Source organism: Patagioenas fasciata, chromosome 13, assembly GCF_037038585.1.
Source record: "Patagioenas fasciata isolate bPatFas1 chromosome 13, bPatFas1.hap1, whole genome shotgun sequence".
NCBI classification, from domain to species: Eukaryota; Metazoa; Chordata; class Aves; order Columbiformes; family Columbidae; genus Patagioenas; species Patagioenas fasciata.
The window spans coordinates 19,222,425-19,240,604 of record NC_092532.1 but is presented as its reverse complement, the minus strand read 5'-3'; the positions used below and the strand labels follow the sequence as shown (position 1 = coordinate 19,240,604).

At 41.9% G+C, this 18,180-nt stretch overlaps 1 protein-coding gene across 1 annotated transcript in view; it reads left to right on the top strand.

Annotated features, from left to right (window-relative positions):
- The first annotated feature begins 248 nt into the window (after positions 1 to 248).
- The window catches only part of PEPD (peptidase D), a 126,204-nt gene continuing 108,272 nt past the window's right edge, over positions 249 to 18,180 (top strand). Inside the window, exons 1-3 of the mRNA XM_065848036.2 lie at positions 249 to 388; positions 4,491 to 4,674; positions 5,901 to 6,028. Of these exons, the coding sequence (XP_065704108.1) occupies positions 372 to 388; positions 4,491 to 4,674; positions 5,901 to 6,028 (329 nt within the window). The 5' untranslated portion in view covers positions 249 to 371. The remainder of the gene's footprint in view (positions 389 to 4,490; positions 4,675 to 5,900; positions 6,029 to 18,180) is intronic.

Below are 18,180 nucleotides of genomic sequence, written 5' to 3'. Positions count from 1 at the left end.
AGGTATGTATTATACGGCTTCAGTCGTGTCACGTAAAGGAAGCAAGCACACCAGGTGATGGTGACAAACCCCCCTCCACCTCAGCTGCAGCGCGTTCCCCGTCCCCGAGCAGCCCAGGCCCGGCGGGATCCGCGTCTGAGCGCCTGACGGGAGGAGCGGGCTGGGGACAGCAGCGGCCTGGCCGTGCCTGTGGGACCCTGAGCCCGCTGTGCGCCGCGGAACGGCGCCTGTCACAGGGCGGCCGGGGAGACATTCCCCGCCCCATCGTGGGCTCCGGGCGCTGAGGTCGCTGAGGCGGCGCCGCACAGCTCCGCAGCGGCCCGGCCCGCCCGGCCCCGCCGTCACATGACAGCGGAGTCCGGGGAGGAAACATGGCCGCGGCGTCTGGGTAAGCAGCGCTCCGCGGCCGCGGTGCCGCCGCACCCCGCTCTCCGTGGGCCCTGGGGGCTGCGCGGCCCGCAGCGCGGGGCGGCCCGGCTCTGCTCTGAGGGGCCCGGGGGTGGCGGGGGCGGTGGGTGCCCGGGCAGGCTGGGAGGGCCGGCCCGGCTGTGCCGTGCTGGCTGTGCCGTGCTGCCCGCGCTGGGGCAGGGCAGGGCAGGCAGGTTGTGCGTGGGACGGGGAGAGCTGCGGGGTCCCTGTTCCCAGCCAGGTGAGCTCGGCAGTGCGCACCTAGCCCTGGATTACCCTTGAACTTGCATGACGTTTGGGAAACAGTCCTTAAAGGTGGCTGTGGATCACTTAGCGCAAGGTCTCTCCAGCGTTTTATAGCTATATTCAGTGCTTTAAACAGGTGTCATTAAAAATCCATCAGAATAACAATGGAACTTTTAATAGTTGGTAAAAGCAGTCGCACTGGGATGTAGCTCCTGCTCTTTCGTCTTTGCTCCCCTGTGAAGTCCTCTCCTGCTCCTGGTTTTCCCGCTGACCGGGTGATCCCTGCGCAGGGACCTTCCTGCCTGGCCTGGTGAGACAACGCTGGGTTGGACACACAGCTGGGCCGGGACCGTAAGCTGTTAACTTATTTACAATGAGCACTGAGTTCACCATGAACAAAGTGTCCAGTTTATGCCTTGAACAGCAGTAGTTGCTTTTACTGTTTCCCTCATATCACTTATTTACTTGTGTTGTTGTTAGTGTATGCCTCTGGCACTTCACGTATTTGATGTAGAAATAGCATGAAAAATTGACCAGACTTCAGGCTGATGTTGATGATTCTGCTGCTCAAAACAAACAAACAAGGCCCAGTCAACAAACAGCCAATAAATTATTGAAAAGCCGTTTCAGTGGTTTCTCATCCTCATTGAAATATGGATCCTGTCTGCGTGACCTCAGCAGAACAGAAGTGGCGGTCCGTGAATTTTCTTCTGAAAAACAGAGGTACAAAAGGCTAGCTGAAGAATGGTGGGAAAAACAGCAGTAAAATAGGATCCCTGGTTTCCAGTGTGTTCTGGTTGCTACATCAATGTTAGATAGATCACACAGTAACAAAATGTAACCTCTCTGCAAATATAAAACTTCTGAAATAACTTTTGAAAATCAACAGTTCCAGGCAAAAGAAATATATCCTTTAAAGAAATAGATGTAGTTTAATGTTCCCAGCTACATTTCACTTCCAGTATAATAAAATAAAAGAGCTCTTGTGAGGGCTTAGGACTAAGTGGTCATAAAAATTGTGTGTGACAGCCAGCAGAGAAATTGTCAGCTACTGTGGGAGGCCCCAAGCAGACTGAGAATAGCTGAGTTCTGGTACCGAACTAGTGAAAAGGAGGAAGATGAGCCTCACTTGTCCTCATGTTGCAGGTCGCTGTTTCTGGCACTGATTAATGCTTATTTGCAGAGGCTTGCATATCTTCAGAGAGAGGCACCACAAAGCAGTGCTCTCATGGAATATGTTTCATCATCAAATATATAATTCTACCTTAGAGTTGAGGTTGCAGCTGGAGATGCCGGGGTCATTGCATTGAGAGAAGAAACAGACCCTAGAAGCATTAGCCAGTATATTGTACTGATTACATACTGGTATTTGTGTGTCTTGTGTGGTGTAAACTGGGTGAGTGATTAGAGATCATGGACTAAAATTGAAAGCTTGTAGTATTGTTAGGTGGCAAATAACAGAGTTTTATGCTTGTGTCATTGCGTGTGTGTTTGGAGGGTTGATAAGTGTGTTGAGGCAGTTGCATACTTGCGCAAACACAACTTACTACAAGTAGCATAGTGATGAATTCTTACGTTTGAAACTAAAAATGTGCTAATACTAATCGTGATATAGACAGGACCGTGTAGGCACAGGGGTTTGTAACAGTTGGGCTGGAAGGTTTATGGAAGAAAACCCACCCAAGCCAGTCACAACCAAAGCAATGGTCACAATAGAGCGATGATGGCACAGACAGTCCTGTGCGTGAAGACTGTTACTGTGATCTTCAATACTGTGAGAGTTCTCTTCCCAAACTATTATTTGCAACAGAAAGCCAGGCGTACAGCCATACCTTTTTTCTTAAGACTTGAATTCCCGTGTAGGTGTCAGTCTCTGGCAAGAGCTCTCCATAGGAGCTGAGGAAAGCTGGCGCTGGGCTCACGCGTACAGAGCAACCCACCCTCTGCAGCCACAGCAGCACCTGTGGGTGTCTTGCCGAGTTGTTACCCATCTGTGGGGTGCTGTCGGTTTGGTGTCCCAGTGAGAGAAGAGAGAATGGAGGCTGTTGAGTAAACTTGGTTCTGAGTCAAGTTCACTTAGCTGTTTTTCTCTGCAGGATTTCAGTTGTGAAAGTAGGTCTTTTCTCAAGAAGGAGGAGGGGCAGATTTTGTTTTTGTTTTTTTTCATAAATCACAGCAAAAAAAACCCTCCAAAATTACAACAAAGGTGGCTTTTTTCTTTCCTGTGAAGCAAAATGTAAGCCAGGTTGTGCTACAACCTCTGCCTTTTTCTAGTGTTTGTGGTTTGTTTGGTTCGTTTTTAACCAACAGATGCAAAGATCTGTGAGCAGCCTTTGGAATCAAGGTACCCAGTGATGTTCTGTCTTCCCTTTTATACTTGGAATACAGTGAGCGTATGATTTCCAGCCCCCTGCATGAAGTTACTCCAGGGGGTGATCTTGTTTGGATCACAGTGTTTTCAGCCTCTTGTGAGTTGCCGAGGCACAGCTTTTCACCTAAAAAGCCTTCCCATATGTAGTGTAAGGTTCACTATCTGATTTGAAGCTTTCAGTAGCTTTTGCTAGTATTGCGTGAACTTGCTTCATTCTTCCTACAGGCATGTGAACCCCAAAACAAAAGGTTATGCAGTGCTGATGTGCTGCAGTAGGTATTCTGCAGCCTTGTAATGATCACCTGCCCTGGTCCTGGTTTATCAGCTGCTTTGGCAAAGTAATGAAAATAAACATGTTTGCGTTTTGTGGACCATCAGCTGAACTCCTAGGCAGACAGTTTGAAGATTTGATTAGCATGAGCAATCGTTCACCTTCTAAAACTACTTACACTGTTATATCAAGTAGTTATAAACAAATAAAATAAAATATTTTATTATCTCTTTTATGCTGTGTCTGCAGTAGAAAATTATAGGGTTTACATTTCTGATGCTGATAAAGTCTTTCAGGAGGTTACTTTAGGCAGCTATAAATCAAAGGTTACTTTTCAGATTGCCTATGAAAATGATATAATAATTAAGATGTGGAGCTCTGCTTCTCTAAGGTTACGTCCCTTGGTGATTCATTTCTTACTATTTTATCATAGTAACAATTTAATTGCACCCTTGTGTCATCTCCTCTAGAAGCATATCTGATAGAAAATGACCAGCCAGCCAGTCAGTCTTCAACAGGCTGAGAGAAGCTGAGGTGGAGTGACTAAGTGGCCTTAAATCACAGGATTTTATTAATAAAACAGTATTCATCTGTAATACTGAAGCTTCAAAGCACATATCTTAAACATAAATAAAAAGGGGAGTGCTCTTAGATTCTTCTCTCCAATTAAAAAAAAAAAAATCCCAGAACAAGCTGTTGTGCTGTTACTGGTGAAGCCGGGACTTATAAGAAATAGGAATTAATCAGTAGTATATTCTTGTAGTACTTTAAACACCTTAAATTACTGAATAACTAGTTTATTTGAAGAGGGGGCTCTCTGCTTTTAGACTGTGTTCTCCCAGTTTTGGCTCTGTTGAGTGCAATCTTCCAGAAACGTTCCAGGTTGTCTCGGCAGTCTGCGCTGCCACAGGGGCAGGTGCTGATGTGCAGCAGGGGGTCACTGGTACCCGGGACGAGCTCCTGTGGCCATGTGTGTGAGTTCCGTCACTTGCCGAAGCCCCTTGTATGCATGCAAGGGTGAACATGGGTATGTAGATGCAGCGACTCTTCCCTTTGAATGATTAGCATCTTGTTTGTAGAGTTTAATTCAACTTCCTTTTCTGTTCTAGACTGAAGTAATAAAACTGTGCTTCTGAATTGTGCTAACCGCTGTCTTTGTCTTCCATTAATTGTCAATTAAAAAATCTTTTCTAGACCCTCCTTTTGGCTGGGGAATGAGACCTTGAGAGTGCCTGTAGCGCTCTTTGCCTTGAATAGAAGACGACTGTGTGATCGCCTGAGGCAGAATAGGGATGTCCAGAAGAATTCAATTGTTCTGCTGCAGGGTGGAGAAGAAACCCAGAGATACTGTACTGATACTGGTATTGTGTTCCGCCAGGTAAGAGCCAAATCAAAACCTCAAATCAAATTAAGAACCTGTCTCTCCAACTGCATGGATTTGTAAACGATTTTTAATTATTTTCCCTTTATCTCTCATGCGCATTGCCTTGCTTCACTTAAATAAATTGGCTTCTTTATAGTGTTGGCTCATTGGCTTCAAGTTACTGTCTCTTTCAGTGCTTTAGTATGCAGGCTCATTACCTGGTTCGAAGGGCCTAAACCTGTTCAAGGCCGTACTGCCTATCAGCATTTAATGTAATATCAAAGACAGCAATGGAATATTTCTTAGTTTTTTTCAGTCTTGTCTGTGACCCAAAAAAATAACCTTCTCTGTGTAGTGAAACGTGTAACAGTGGACCTAAACAGAAATAATTCATAGAAAAGTGTATTTCAAGCTTTCATAAATAGTGTATTCCACAAAGCAGGATGTATCTTATAATTTACAACATGTGTCTTCTCCAATTAGACTCTTCCTTAAGTACCTGTGTGTGCTCAGTCACAGATAGGACTTAACAACTTGTTGATGTCACACCAAACGCATTCTTAGTCTTTGGGAAAGCTGGTGTAACAGAACCCTAATTATGTGTACCCCTGCAAAGCCGTGTGCTTTGGATGGCAGCTACAGTACTTTGTTCTGTGAATTTAATTGAGCTGTTGTATGGTATGAGGGAAGAAAACTGATACACTCTCATCTAGATAGTGCGTATCTTAAAGTAGTCTTTTTAGAGGAGATGTATCAGAGCATGTATCTGTCCTTACTAAAATTCATCTCTGTATTGTTAGATGGTGTTTGCTTGCTTGTTCTTAAAATAACTCATGGCTAAAGGCTGTTCTAGTGCGGCTTCCTCTTCTCACAACCCAAAGAATCTGCACTCTGCTTTTGCTTTGTCTCACATGACGTGACTGTATCTTCCTGATACTCTCGATCGGAAGAATGCATTTTATTGTGTGGTGTGTATTTATTGTGCTGAGTTGACCTGTTTATTTGTTATGGTCGCTTATTAATCTCTGGTCCTTTCCAGTTGCTAGCAGAGGGATTTGTATGATTGTAACCTAAAACTAATCAGTCTGAAAAGCTTTAGACCTAAACCACTTCCCCCCTCCAAAAGCAAGAGATATCTCTTTCAGATACGTGCAAGTAGGAATTAGTATGTACTGTAGTGTATTTTTAGAGCTGGCAGAAGTGAAGCTTTTCTGTTAAGAATATGTTTTGTCTTAACCTAGGAATCTTACTTCCACTGGACTTTTGGAGTAACTGAAGCAGGCTGCTTTGGAGCAGTAGATGTTGATACTGGAAGATCCATGCTTTTTGTTCCACAACTCCCTGAAAGCTATGCAGTTTGGATGGGAAAGTAAGACATACCTTCTGTGTTCTGATGTATCTGGGTACTTCATGTCACTGTCTGTGGAGCTGGAATGCTGTCTCATTTTAATCGGGTTCCACAAAATCATTCTATGTGAATTGTAGTGATATGCACATACAGTGGTACAAAACATGATCGGCTGGTACTTACCATGTCATATCAAATGATCCACCACTGGTCGGTGGAGGATACGTTTAGATTTGCAACCTATGGACGTCATGGTATCTGTGAAAGGAAGCTGAACCATAAAGAAAAGTAGAAGTCTTATATTAAGACCGAACAAGTTAGATAGTAGAGCAGGCTTTTTTCAAGTTGTTTTACCAGTTTGTAGCTGCCTTAGCTAATGAAGCTTTTTGAATGGCAGAAGGTACTTTAGGCCTCTTTGATACTTTTTTGATATGAACTGACAGACTGGGGAATCTAATTTTAATTCTATTCTGTGAGTATGCTGTAAACATCTCTCTTTTTATCCACGTTGGTAGTAAATATTGCTCAGTGCCATAGTAGTAGAGGAACTGATTTATTTATGGATTCATTTCTTTTCTCAGTCTTAATTGTAGTTATACTCTCTACCAAACTGTAAATTCTTTTGTTGTCTACATTGTCCCAGAACATTAGGTTACTTCTAATTTAATATTTTAAACTCAGGTTGCTTCACTTCTAATTGAAGCCATCACTTATATTTTAATGCTAATTTTGGGAAAAGGCAAACAATCGCAACCAATCCCATATGGTGAACCGTGCCAGACCATATGGTAGGGCATGGCTGCTGTCTGCTCGGAGAGTTTTTATGAATATCACTGTCTTAGACCTGCCTGGGAACTGAAATTGTTTGTGATAGCATGAAAATGTGAATACTGCTATCTGAAATATTTCAGCTGAGAGCTGCACCTGTCTGGGAGGGTAGGTTCTGTTTAACCCCCACGTGTTCTCTCCAGAGTCTTTTCCCTGCTGGTGCTTGTTCCCATTTACAGACAAAGCTTTTTCCTCCCCCTAAGTTCTCTTCTGCTTGTTCAGATCAGCTGTTTCATACCCACCCTGATTGTGCCTAATCCGAAAAGGCTGAAAAATATTATTGAAATTCCACTGTCTCATTTTGCATTTTCAAACAAAATATTTTGGTGTTTATCAGTGGTGGCCCTTTTCATTTATTTGTGCAGCACTCCATTATTGGTTCATATACAGAATTACAAGTCTAGTTAAAAGTGGTTTATTGTTGTTGTGTCTTCTTGGAGAGTATAACAAATTGTCTTTACACAGCATCCTTGTTTTCTAAATTCTCCTCCTTACCCTTTCTGAATCCCCCTGTTTGAGTCTTTGTTTTCTCTCCTGTCAGCTGTGGTCATGTACTTTTTCTGCTTGTCAGAGCGAGGATGGATGAATAACTCACTAGTGAGTCAGTAGCAGTTCTGCTTCATAAGTTGGTTGGCAGGGGGTACAGCACGCAGCTCGGGCTTGTGTTCCTTCCCAGGAGACTCAATTTTAACTCAAAATTAGCACCGAAAGGAAAACACAAGTAAGTATCTACCTGCTGAAGAAACATGCATTTAACATCAATGAAGCACAAATCAGTTTGATGCCTTGCACGATATTGGTGAGGTTGGTGTTTTACAGAGCTCTGCAGCTGGTCTCCTGGTTCCCAGCACAGGGTGCAGTGGCTTTGCTTGGTGCTTATATTGTGGGAATGTGCGATGTAAGTTTAGACATAAATGCATAGATGATCTTAATGTAAAAGGCTCTTTACTACTACTCTATTGCTAGATGTATTGTTCGATGTTCTGTTGTGTTTTCACTTTGGGAGGACACATACTTGGGTTGTTATTGAAACGTAGCTTAGGTAACGTGGCAGTCAGAAGGGTTTTTACCTTTTTGCCTCAAAGTAATGCAAAAGTGGGATTTTTGGCTTCTTTCAAAATGCAGTCTTAGTTTGGTCAAAACCAGTGAAGTGTCTGAGAGCATTTGCTTGGAGGTGAGCAGACTATTGGTTTACAAATGAGACTGTGAACACTGTGACTGTTTTAGTCACCAACTGCACGTGTTTTTATGAGCAGTTTTGCATGCTGAGGTGGTGCCCAGGGACTGAAGAAGAGGCGAACATGGAGGTGACAGATGCAGCACCCTGGGCTGTGATCTGCCAGGAACCCAGCACTGTTTAGTACTGGTATTGAGGGTGGCTACTACTTCTTTGGAAGGGTTATTCATCTTGTAGGACTTCTTGCTGAATGTGTGTGCTCTGAAGATTTTTAAATACCCGTAAGGCTACCTTTTAGAAGTCCTTCAAGCCAAAATAACCTCTGCAGTTTTAAAAGGGAGGAGAGATTTCATTCAACTCAGAGACTATGTATGTTCTCCAGAAACCCCACAACTTCTTAAGGTGGCAATCGCAGAATTATTATGAGGGTAATTGTAGATGGTCCTACTTCCATGTTAGGAGGGGATTGCAATAACAGTCAGTCTGTTTTTAAATGGTGTGTGCGTTTCTGCAGATGTTGGGCCAGCCCCTTTCTTAGTTGTTGGCTGGGAAAATCCTTTCAACTGAGAGAACCGCTTTGCCTGTCCCTTGGTCTGTACCGCTGTCCCCTGCACCTCCTGTTGTTTTTGAGAAACAATTTCACAGGATAGCTTTGATGCTCCTGAAGCATTTACCTGTTCTCAGTTTCGGAGGAAGAGGTTAAGAAATGAATCTGGTAATACAAGACTGTAAAGGCCTCAGAAGCGTAACTGTGTAGTAAATGCCCCTGTTTCTCAGCGTGGTCTTACCTAGTCAAGTTTGTGGTGCAAAGCTGTTAGCAATCACTGCTATTCCTAGGGAGCATTAAGTTGATATGACTGCATGTCTTGCACAGAGGCTTCAATTTCACTAATTAATGCTGCACCTGCCATTTACCTCCTTAATTATAAATGACAGAACTAGTCAGTGTGCTGATTAAAGATATTTTATAAAGTAAAACATACTGTACAGCAGCTGCTTTATGTGGAGCGGATGCCAAAATAACTTAATTGCCTTGCCATGTAAAGAGTGTTTTTAATGGAAAACAAAAATATTTAACGCTTTCATGCTCTGACTTTAGAAAATACACATTGAATGGGACAGAGCAATATTTATATGCAATTTCCTGTGTTTTCTTCGAAGCCCTGCTGGCTGATTGTACGTATAAAAACATTAATCTAGCATTGCATCCATTGTGAATAGCATTTTTCCATGATGTTGATGGAAGCTATCTGTATTTGCAAAGTAGAATCTTGGTTGGGCACTTTGGAGCTGTAATAAAGCACCATGAAAAGCTTTACAAACGTTAATAATTTCTCAGTGACCTAATGAGGAAGCTTCTTCTATACTGTCATCATTGTCTAAGCAGGTTACAACCAAAATCAACCTTTGGTTTTAGTGATTAAACCTGACTGATTTCAGCAAAGCTGACAAGTTTTACTGTCTTTGAAAAGAAGTGCAGAAGTATGTGGTTTGGTTTTTGCTTGTTCGCTTCTTTTCCCCAAACACTTTTGTGAAAAAAAGGTTTTCAAATTTTTTAGGCTTTTATCTTTTTTTTTTTTTAAATTTCCCCTGTATACTGTATATCGCCATGAAAATTAGAAACTAGGAAATCACTTTCTTGATCTCATTTTCTTAATGGGGACAGGTGAAATTTTGTGGTAGTTGTATTTCGAGTAATTGTATGAAATTGTGAACAGGATGGTGTGTTTATCTGACTATATCATGGTGCGTTAATTAGCCATAGATTTGGCTAGAAGGCAAGGACTGTAGTAAGCCCATTCAATGCAAGCTGAAATGTGGGACAACTCTTGGGAAGGGTAGTGGGATGTATGTGGGTGCTGTAGGACACAAACTCTAAACCACCTTAGTTGCTCTTCGTGATGCAGATTTTGCAGGAATGAAGGACATTTTGTAGATGAGTGTTACTGATGATGTACATACAGGTGTTCCCTGTAGCATCCTCTGGAGCTGTGTGTTCAGATCGTATATTCTAGAAGGGTCTTTGGTTTTACCTTCTGACTGATCTGCCATATCATCCCCTGGTATTTCTTCTTCTAATTTTTTATTTAAAATGAAATGCGTTTAATATTTTCTTTTTCCATATCTATTAGTTTGATCTGTTCCCACCATTTGTCCCTTCCTCCTACGCGCTGAATCTTTATTTTGCTGGTGGCCTTTTTGTTTTATTTTGTTTTGGTTTTTAGTTTTTAATCACTTTAGGTCATCTTATGATTGTTTTGTACCAACTGGCAACTGCAATTTATCTGCAAAGTTTGTTACCACCTGCAAATACCATCTGTGGATCTCATGGGCATATTCAGTCCTGCTTCTGTTTCTGAATAACATCAGAACTAATTTCAGTCTTTGCAGGATCGCTTTCATCAAGACTTGCAGTCTATTGTTGTTTATCCCTTTAACTTCTGAGAACATTGGTCTAAATTGATACAGCACTTTTCAGTGTGGCAGTTGGAGGCTTTCCCAGCCCTTAAAAAGCTCATCTTTATATCTGTTTATTTATTCTTATTCTCTTCTTTAGGCCTTCCACTTTTTTATTATCACTAGTTGTTGGGTTTCAGGTCACATCGCATTGTTCCTGTCCAAGCCAATTTGTGCTGATTTTGGAGAGTAAGAGCCCTGAGAGAGATTTTTATCAAATATTCTACTATTATTCAGATCGTGCATCTGTTGCTTTGCTGTTCATCCGATCCTTTCAAAACCGTACAACAAAGCTGGTTGCTTCTCTTTGACGAGACTTGTGCAATTCCCCATGCTGCTTATTTTCCACTATTCCAATTCTCTCCATAGTACAGTGATTTCCATTTCTTGTCTCCCATTCATTTATTACGGTATTTCTCTGTGGATAAAAATTACTTTTACAGAATAATTAGTGTTTGGATTGCTCTTACCGCTTTATTGATGATTGTTTTTCTCTAAGTAGTGCTGCTCGGATGCTCTGACTTCTCAAATGATCAGTTTAGTCATTGCCCCAGTGTTCTAATTGTCCATAAGCCTTGCTGGTGCAGGATAAATGTGCATTGTTTCTACCACTTTTACTTCAGCAACTAGTTTTATAAATCATTGCTTTCTAGCTGCTTAAACTTCCTTTTATTTCTTGTTGAGAATGTTTTAAATATTAGTAATTTATAATATTTATAGTATTACACTATTTATAGAAATAGTAATTTATATCAGTCCATTGATGTTCAGTCTCTATCAGCATACACCTGTAACTGGATACACAATTTGGCAGTTTAGTAAGTATTCAAGTGCTGCTTTTTTCTCTCTCATTTTTGTTTCAGGTGTATTGAGAAATAGAACCAGCACTAAGTAAATCGACTTGACGGTGCTGCACCAGAGCTTTTTAATATCCTGATGTGGCTTCAAACCACAGCATGAGAAAGTTGCGTCTTGCCTGTGCACGCCTCATGCCTGTGCTATGAGGGGAAATGTTGATAAGCCTCACCGGGCATTTCTTCTTTTATACTTTATTTAACGCACTGGCAGGAGTATCAAGTTCAGTGATGCAAACTCCTGATAACATTTTGAAATATCAGAGGCTCCCAGGTTTTCTTTTGATCAGGCGTGCCCTGTGTTTCTCCTGCGAGGGCTGTGAGGGGCAGCAGGAGCGGTGCCCGCGGTGCCCGGACGCGCTCTGCACCGCCTGCCGCGCAGCTGCTGGTGCGGGCGCTCAGCCCTCTGCGGCCATCGGCCTGCAGATGAGAACGGGCTTCGGGGGAAAAGCCCTCGAGTGAAATATCCACAGTGGTGCCTCTGTTTTTGCACTTCCATAATTTCATTTTCTTAGCTCGTGATGTTAACTGTTCTCTTTAGGTTTTTTGATTCCCTGTGACCTGTGCTGTACCTGTCTGTACATTCATGAAGAACTCTATGCAGAAGTGTTGTTTGTGCTGAGAAATGTACAAAGAGGAAAAAACAAACCCAACTGTTTTGTTAAAACAGGATAGGGAAAAATATAATCAACATTAATGCTTCTTAAGAGCTAAATGTGAGTGAAAAACCGGCAGACTGTCGTTTCCTTGCGGTGTACCTGTTTGCCTGTGTACTTGCTGGAGCTCTGGGTGCCAGAGCACCTGGCCTTGACCCAGCTCCTGGGGGATCCCAGTTACTTCTTAACAAGCAACACGGCAAAATGGATCAGACACCGTTTGCATGGGTATGTTCTGCCTTTTCTTTGTGCCGAGTTGTGGTGGCAAGTTCCTTTAATTTCTTTGTGGTTTAGTTTTCTTCACAAGTTGTAAGATGGGAGTACTATCATCCCATTCTCCAAACTGTTCAGGTCATCTTAATGCTGCTGTAAACATCGCTACTGCTTCCTTTCATGCTCTTACCGATTGATATGGGAGCTGTGGGACACGCTGCACACATTCCAGAGCTTGCTATAGTGCTTTTATGGATGGGGCATAAAATATTGCTCGTTTCTCTCCCAATATAGGTGTTTTTCCAAAGTAAAAGTAGAACATCCACTATTGACAGATTCTGTATGTAACTTCCTAAGTTAAAAAGTGTGCATTGAGACCACAGTTGGAGTGGAACAGTGGTGTTGTGTAGTGACCTAGAAATTATACTTACCAACCTAACCATTGTAATTCATTTTGTGTTCTTTTTTGGGGAAGAGAGCTTTCTCACAAGTATTTGTCAGCAGTCTGAAGCTACAAGAAATCTTCCAGGGATTTCAGTGTATAAACATTTCCTTTGTTACGGCTTTTTTCTTTAGTAGTATAGAGCCCTTTTCTCCAAGGAAGAATTTTATTTGCAGAGGGAAATAAAGCAAAAGTTACCTATTGCAAATTTTCTGTGTTTTGGGGTTTTTTGGGGGTAGCTCTTGATAGTATCTCTTAAATGTCTAATTGAGGCACTGTCTTTTGAGGTGGAATTTACAGAAAGCCTGAAGAACTTTTTGTCTTAGGGGAATGCCTGTGGTGGGAATAGCTGAGCAGGAGCGGCGAGGCTGTGTATTTGAAGTAGATGAAATAGGTAGCTCAGAGCTTAGCTCTTATTAGGAAGAACTGTGAGAGTCTCCTCAATACTTTATTTCTGATTTCAGAAATCCAAGGGTCTGCGTGTTGCTCACAGTTATTCTTCTGCATGCTCTGTGTGTAGTGCTGGGAAGTCCCGTATCACCCACCCAGCATCCCGTGCCCAGCATCATGCATGTGCACTCTGCCGGTCTGTCTCTCTGCTGGACGTGGCTTCAGTTACAGCCCTGCTCACCTTTTCCAGGCAAACCAGCTTCAGTCTTCATCTTCAGTTTATTTCACATTCTGTTGTTTTCTCAAAATCCACCTTGCTCTGGCCTCTGTATCAAAAGGAGCAAGGAGTCTTGAGTTTACGTGTGTGCAGGTGCTTCTGTCTTTCAAAGGGTAAAACAGAAATCTGGAGCAATGTGGAAAGGGAGTCACATTAAAGTGGTCAAAACACTGCTGGAGGAAGCCTGTGATACCAGTGAATGCATTAGTACTGTGTTGTTTTAAATCTAACCTGATGCCTTTTAATCTCCTTGTTTGAGATGGTGAAATTCCTTTTGGTTATGTAGGTGATTGCATTTTGTTTTGGACAGAGTCAGGAACATCTGCTGGTATCTCGTAAAGCCTCCCGTGTTGTTCTTTCTAGCACTTCTTGACACCCTCTTGTTTGGTTAATGCTTTGCCATCTGCTAATGTGATGATATTGTAATGAGGAGGGAGTTTATTGGTGAATCTCTGACCGTGTTAAAACACTGCTTTTGTATCTCGTTTCCTCCTGCAGCTCTGTGTGCTTTGCTGATGTATTTCTATTCATCTGCTTTAATTTTTGCCAAGGTTCTATTGCTTTGAATGCAGTCTCACTGAAACTTTTACTCTGTTTTAAGCTCATTCTGGCAAGACCCAAGAAATGAGTTGTTGGCTCTGTAGAACTTCAATTGCTGAAGACTATGCTTGTCCAGTTCACTTCTTGTGCATGAGTTTCCTCTCATGTAAGTGAGGTAAAGTGTGATGTAAGTTGTGCAATGACGCGCTGGCAGTGAATGGTGCATCTCGCCGTGCCCCGCACAGTGCTGTATGCAGGCATTTGCTTTGCTGAGGAGAGACTATTTGCTCAAGACAAAGTGAATTTGCTATAAAGCGTGTTTTACCTCGTTGCTCTGAAGGTGAAAGTTTGGGTGGAACGGAGAAAGCAATACAATTGTATTCCAGGAAAGCGGAAAACTGTACTGTGAAGTTTGCTAGTTTTAGCTTTTCTGTCTCATTGCATCAAGAATTGTCCTCTTCTGGTTTTGTGATATGAGCTTGGACAGGTTTTCATGCATTTCATGCAAGGCTTTACGTAAGTTTACACAACCTTTCCCTCAACCACTAAGTGGGTCACCTTGTCATAGAAGGAGACCAGGTTGGTCAAGCAAGACCTGCCTTTCTCAAACCCGTGCTGACTGGGCCTGATCGGCTGGTTGTCCTCCACGTGCCATGTGATGGCACTCAAGATGATGGCACTCAGGTGTCTGAAAACCCAAGCATATAGAAATCCAACTAAAAATGAAATAAATGTGCTTATTCTGATGTCTCCTAGCTTTTATGATCTGTAAATCACTTGCAGATATGTTAGGAAATGTAGGGTATGTAAAAGTAGCACTGAAATTAAGACAGCCCTATGGAGGGACCCTGCAGTTCAGTGGACTCTGAATGTCTAAGAGCAGAACTGGCTGGTGCAGTGATCAACGTGGCTTCTTGGTGTTACCAGAGTGCAGAAAGCTAAAGTTTTTTGATTAATCTGTGGTGTTGGGAGGGAAGAGTCCTGTGCAACTTCTAGAGGAGATGATGCATTCAGGAAGCTTGAGGCCTCGTGCTGTTGACTTGCTCTGCTCAAGGTGCACAGGTCATTTTGGAGCTGTATATGTACACATCTATTTGAGTGTGTGTAATCATTCAGTAACAAAATGCAGTATTTGTAGAAAATGTTTTGAAATTAGTGCCAACTAGAATTTCTCAAATTTGTGTCATGAACATACCATTCAGATTCTAGGCTATATGGTAACATAAGTAATCTTGAATTAGGAACTCCAGCTGAAACCCTGGAGAAAAGCTAAATTCGACTACTTCAGGAAAGGCTGGATTTTGTTTTTGAGCTGATGCAATGTAAAAAACTGAAAGTCTGTCCTAGAAACATTAAAAAATGCAAATACAAAGCAACCAGCAGGAAAAAGTTTTTATATATATTGAAGATTGTCTGGAAGAATGTTTAGATGCAAATGAAGATGTATACATATGAAAAGGTGTCGGCAATTAGGTTGCAAATATATTAGCAGTTGGTTTAGATGTGTTTCTTTCAGGAGTAACTATCAGCTGTTATAAATTCTGTTCAGTTTTGCTTTGGCATTTTGATTTAGATCCATCTCATTTTGTACGTCTCTTCTGAATGCATTTCTGAAGACTAGAACACTCTTTTATCGTGTTGGTATTATATGGCTCTTGCTCCAGAGTCCTTCAGAATACAAAGAAATGTTGCTTAATGGAATTCTTACGGTGATGTCAAATTTGTACAAATCTCTGAAGATTTGCTGTAATGAATTCTTATGCAATGTAATGAACAACAGCTTTAAAGTGGTTTTAGACAATGAGACCGAGTTTTTATTGGGTTTGAAGCGGAAACACAACATGGTTAGTAAAATAGTGTGAAAAAAAATGAGGCTTAAATGTTGTTCAACTATACGAAAGCTTCAAAATATATTTTTTGGTATGTTCATACATGGGCTGTCAGAGCTGTTCATCTTAGTGACAGGTAAACAGAGGAGTCAGTATTACATTCCTGTTTGAAGGGTCGCATTGAAGTGGAGCCAGTTTTAATACTGTGGTCTGTCAAAGCTGTTGGCAGAATCTGCACGAGCACGATTAGGCTGTGATTTGGTGAAACATCTTCATTTTTAAACATGCCATCATGTACCACCTGGAATTTAGTTAAACCAAACGGAAAAGTTTGTTCTAAACCTGGAAGCTTTCACTGAGCTGATGGACTGGGATTCCTGGTTACTAGTTTTTAACACCACACAGAGAAATGAGCTATAGCTAATGTGAGCTATCACTTGACTGTCTGACTTAGTGTTTCGCACTGTATTTTTATAGTGAAAGTATTGCTGCTTCTCCTCCTCTTTTTCCTATTGCTCCCTCAGTAGAATTTTGTTTCTAATAAAGTTGTCACGTTATGGTTGAAAGGTGGATCTTGAATATTTGGTGCTTTAATAAAACTTGAGCTGTTAAAATGAGACAGCGCATCAGAATTTGAATCTTCTCTTAAAAATGTAGCTTCACATCTTTAGGCCATCTTCAGCATTTCCTGGTTGCTATGAAAATCTTGAGAGTAAGAAACCAAGCAGGTGAACTGGACTGGGTAAAAGAACGTGGAAGAGGGAAGAGTACGTAGAAACCATCAGCAGAATGTAGACAGCTTTGACGTTTAACCCCAAATTCCTCAAGCTTTTCCACTGGACTGGAAATTGTGATGAATTGTACGTGGTGAACTAGAGACAATCTCTTGTTTAAGGGATCCTATGGTGACAAAAAACGGGGACTGTATTCTTGTAAATAAATTCAGGTGCTGACTCTTACATTTTCTTTCTAATGGCTCTAAACTATGAGCTGCAGATTTTTGCCCAGCCACTTGGGTATGACACAGTTCCAGCAGTTTGGAGATGCTTATTTGCATTGTAAGATGAAATGATGATTCCTACTATTCTGGAAGCTAACTATTGACATTTCTAACAAACACTAATATTTGCTTGGCAGGAGTTATAAAACTATAGGGCAGGGATATTGAGCCTTTTTAAAGTGCATTTATCTCTGTAGGTTTTTGCTGATTTATGTTGCCAGTGAATTTTTGCACGTTCTTTTTTCCCCTGAAAAAAGCCTGTAAAAATTAGGCCATTGCTTCTGTTCACACCTGTTTACAAAACTTTTGGAGTTTTTTGATAGGTAAGGAGAGACATGATTCAATAATATCTGGGATCATATCTTCCACTTGGGTAATCCTTCTAATTAATTTATGACTCGCTTTGGGTTTTTTTGCATGTAGTCTCTGCAGTGATTAATCAGAATTTTGAAGCTGGCAGCCCATAGCAGCACTACAGAAGACAAAGCCAAACCTAAAAATCATAACCAATTAACTTATTCTACCTGCCTGAGAGTCGTTTGCAGAGAGAAGTGCTCCTCAGCTCCATGAAGTATCAAATGTACTTTTGAAATTCTCATAACTGAATGTAACTTCTGATTTTCATGCTGCCAGCGAGCATTCTGTGGAAGATGCTGTACCCTGTGACAGTGATAGTCAGTTCTAGACTTTAGCCTGTTTTGCATTTAAATTGGATAAAAATGAATACTGAGCATCTGCTAAAGAACTCTGCACTTGTGCCTTTTTACAGTAACTACGATGTTGGTGCGTTATAATCTTTCATAGATCCCCGCTAAACTGGGAAAAAATTGAAGAGACTGGCGAGAATCTGGAAAGGTCGCAATGAGGATCATCTTTGCTCCTCTTTCTCCCTGAGCTTTTGTTTTGCCATCTGTCCTGCTTTTCTATATGCGACAGCACGGGAATTTTCCACTCTAACGCAGACTTCCAGGTGCACTTTCTCCTTCTACCTGTATGACTCTGCAAAGGGCAGGTCCTTGCAGAAATCTTCCCAATGGGAGAGGTGGCTGCATCACTGGAGCATCGTGGCTCCCATGCAATGGGTAGGGGATGATAGTTTGTGGCAAGTAGATGTGAATTTGTTCTATTCTCGTCAGAGGATGGCTGAAGGAAAGAAGGGAAGCAGAGCCTCGAGTGCTTCGGAGAGGAGCTGAGGTCTGGCTCTCCACTTTGTACTAAAAACTTCTGAGCAAGGTAGCAAGAAGAAGACCAGCGAGGAGGTACACGGTTGGGAATGTGGCAGCTTCTCACTAGGTGTAGTGCAGTCCGGAGTGCTGGGAAGTTGACCTAGTTTAATAATGGAGGGAGGACGGAGGATTGTGGGAAAATGCAGTTTTCTTTCTCTCAAAGTAGAGAAAAAATCCTTGTCCTTGAAAGATTGATGAGCTACTTTTGTTCCTCAAAAGAGTGATAGCATATAAGAAGAGATGTAGGAGGGCTTACAGCTGGAATGGGATCAATAATGAATTAA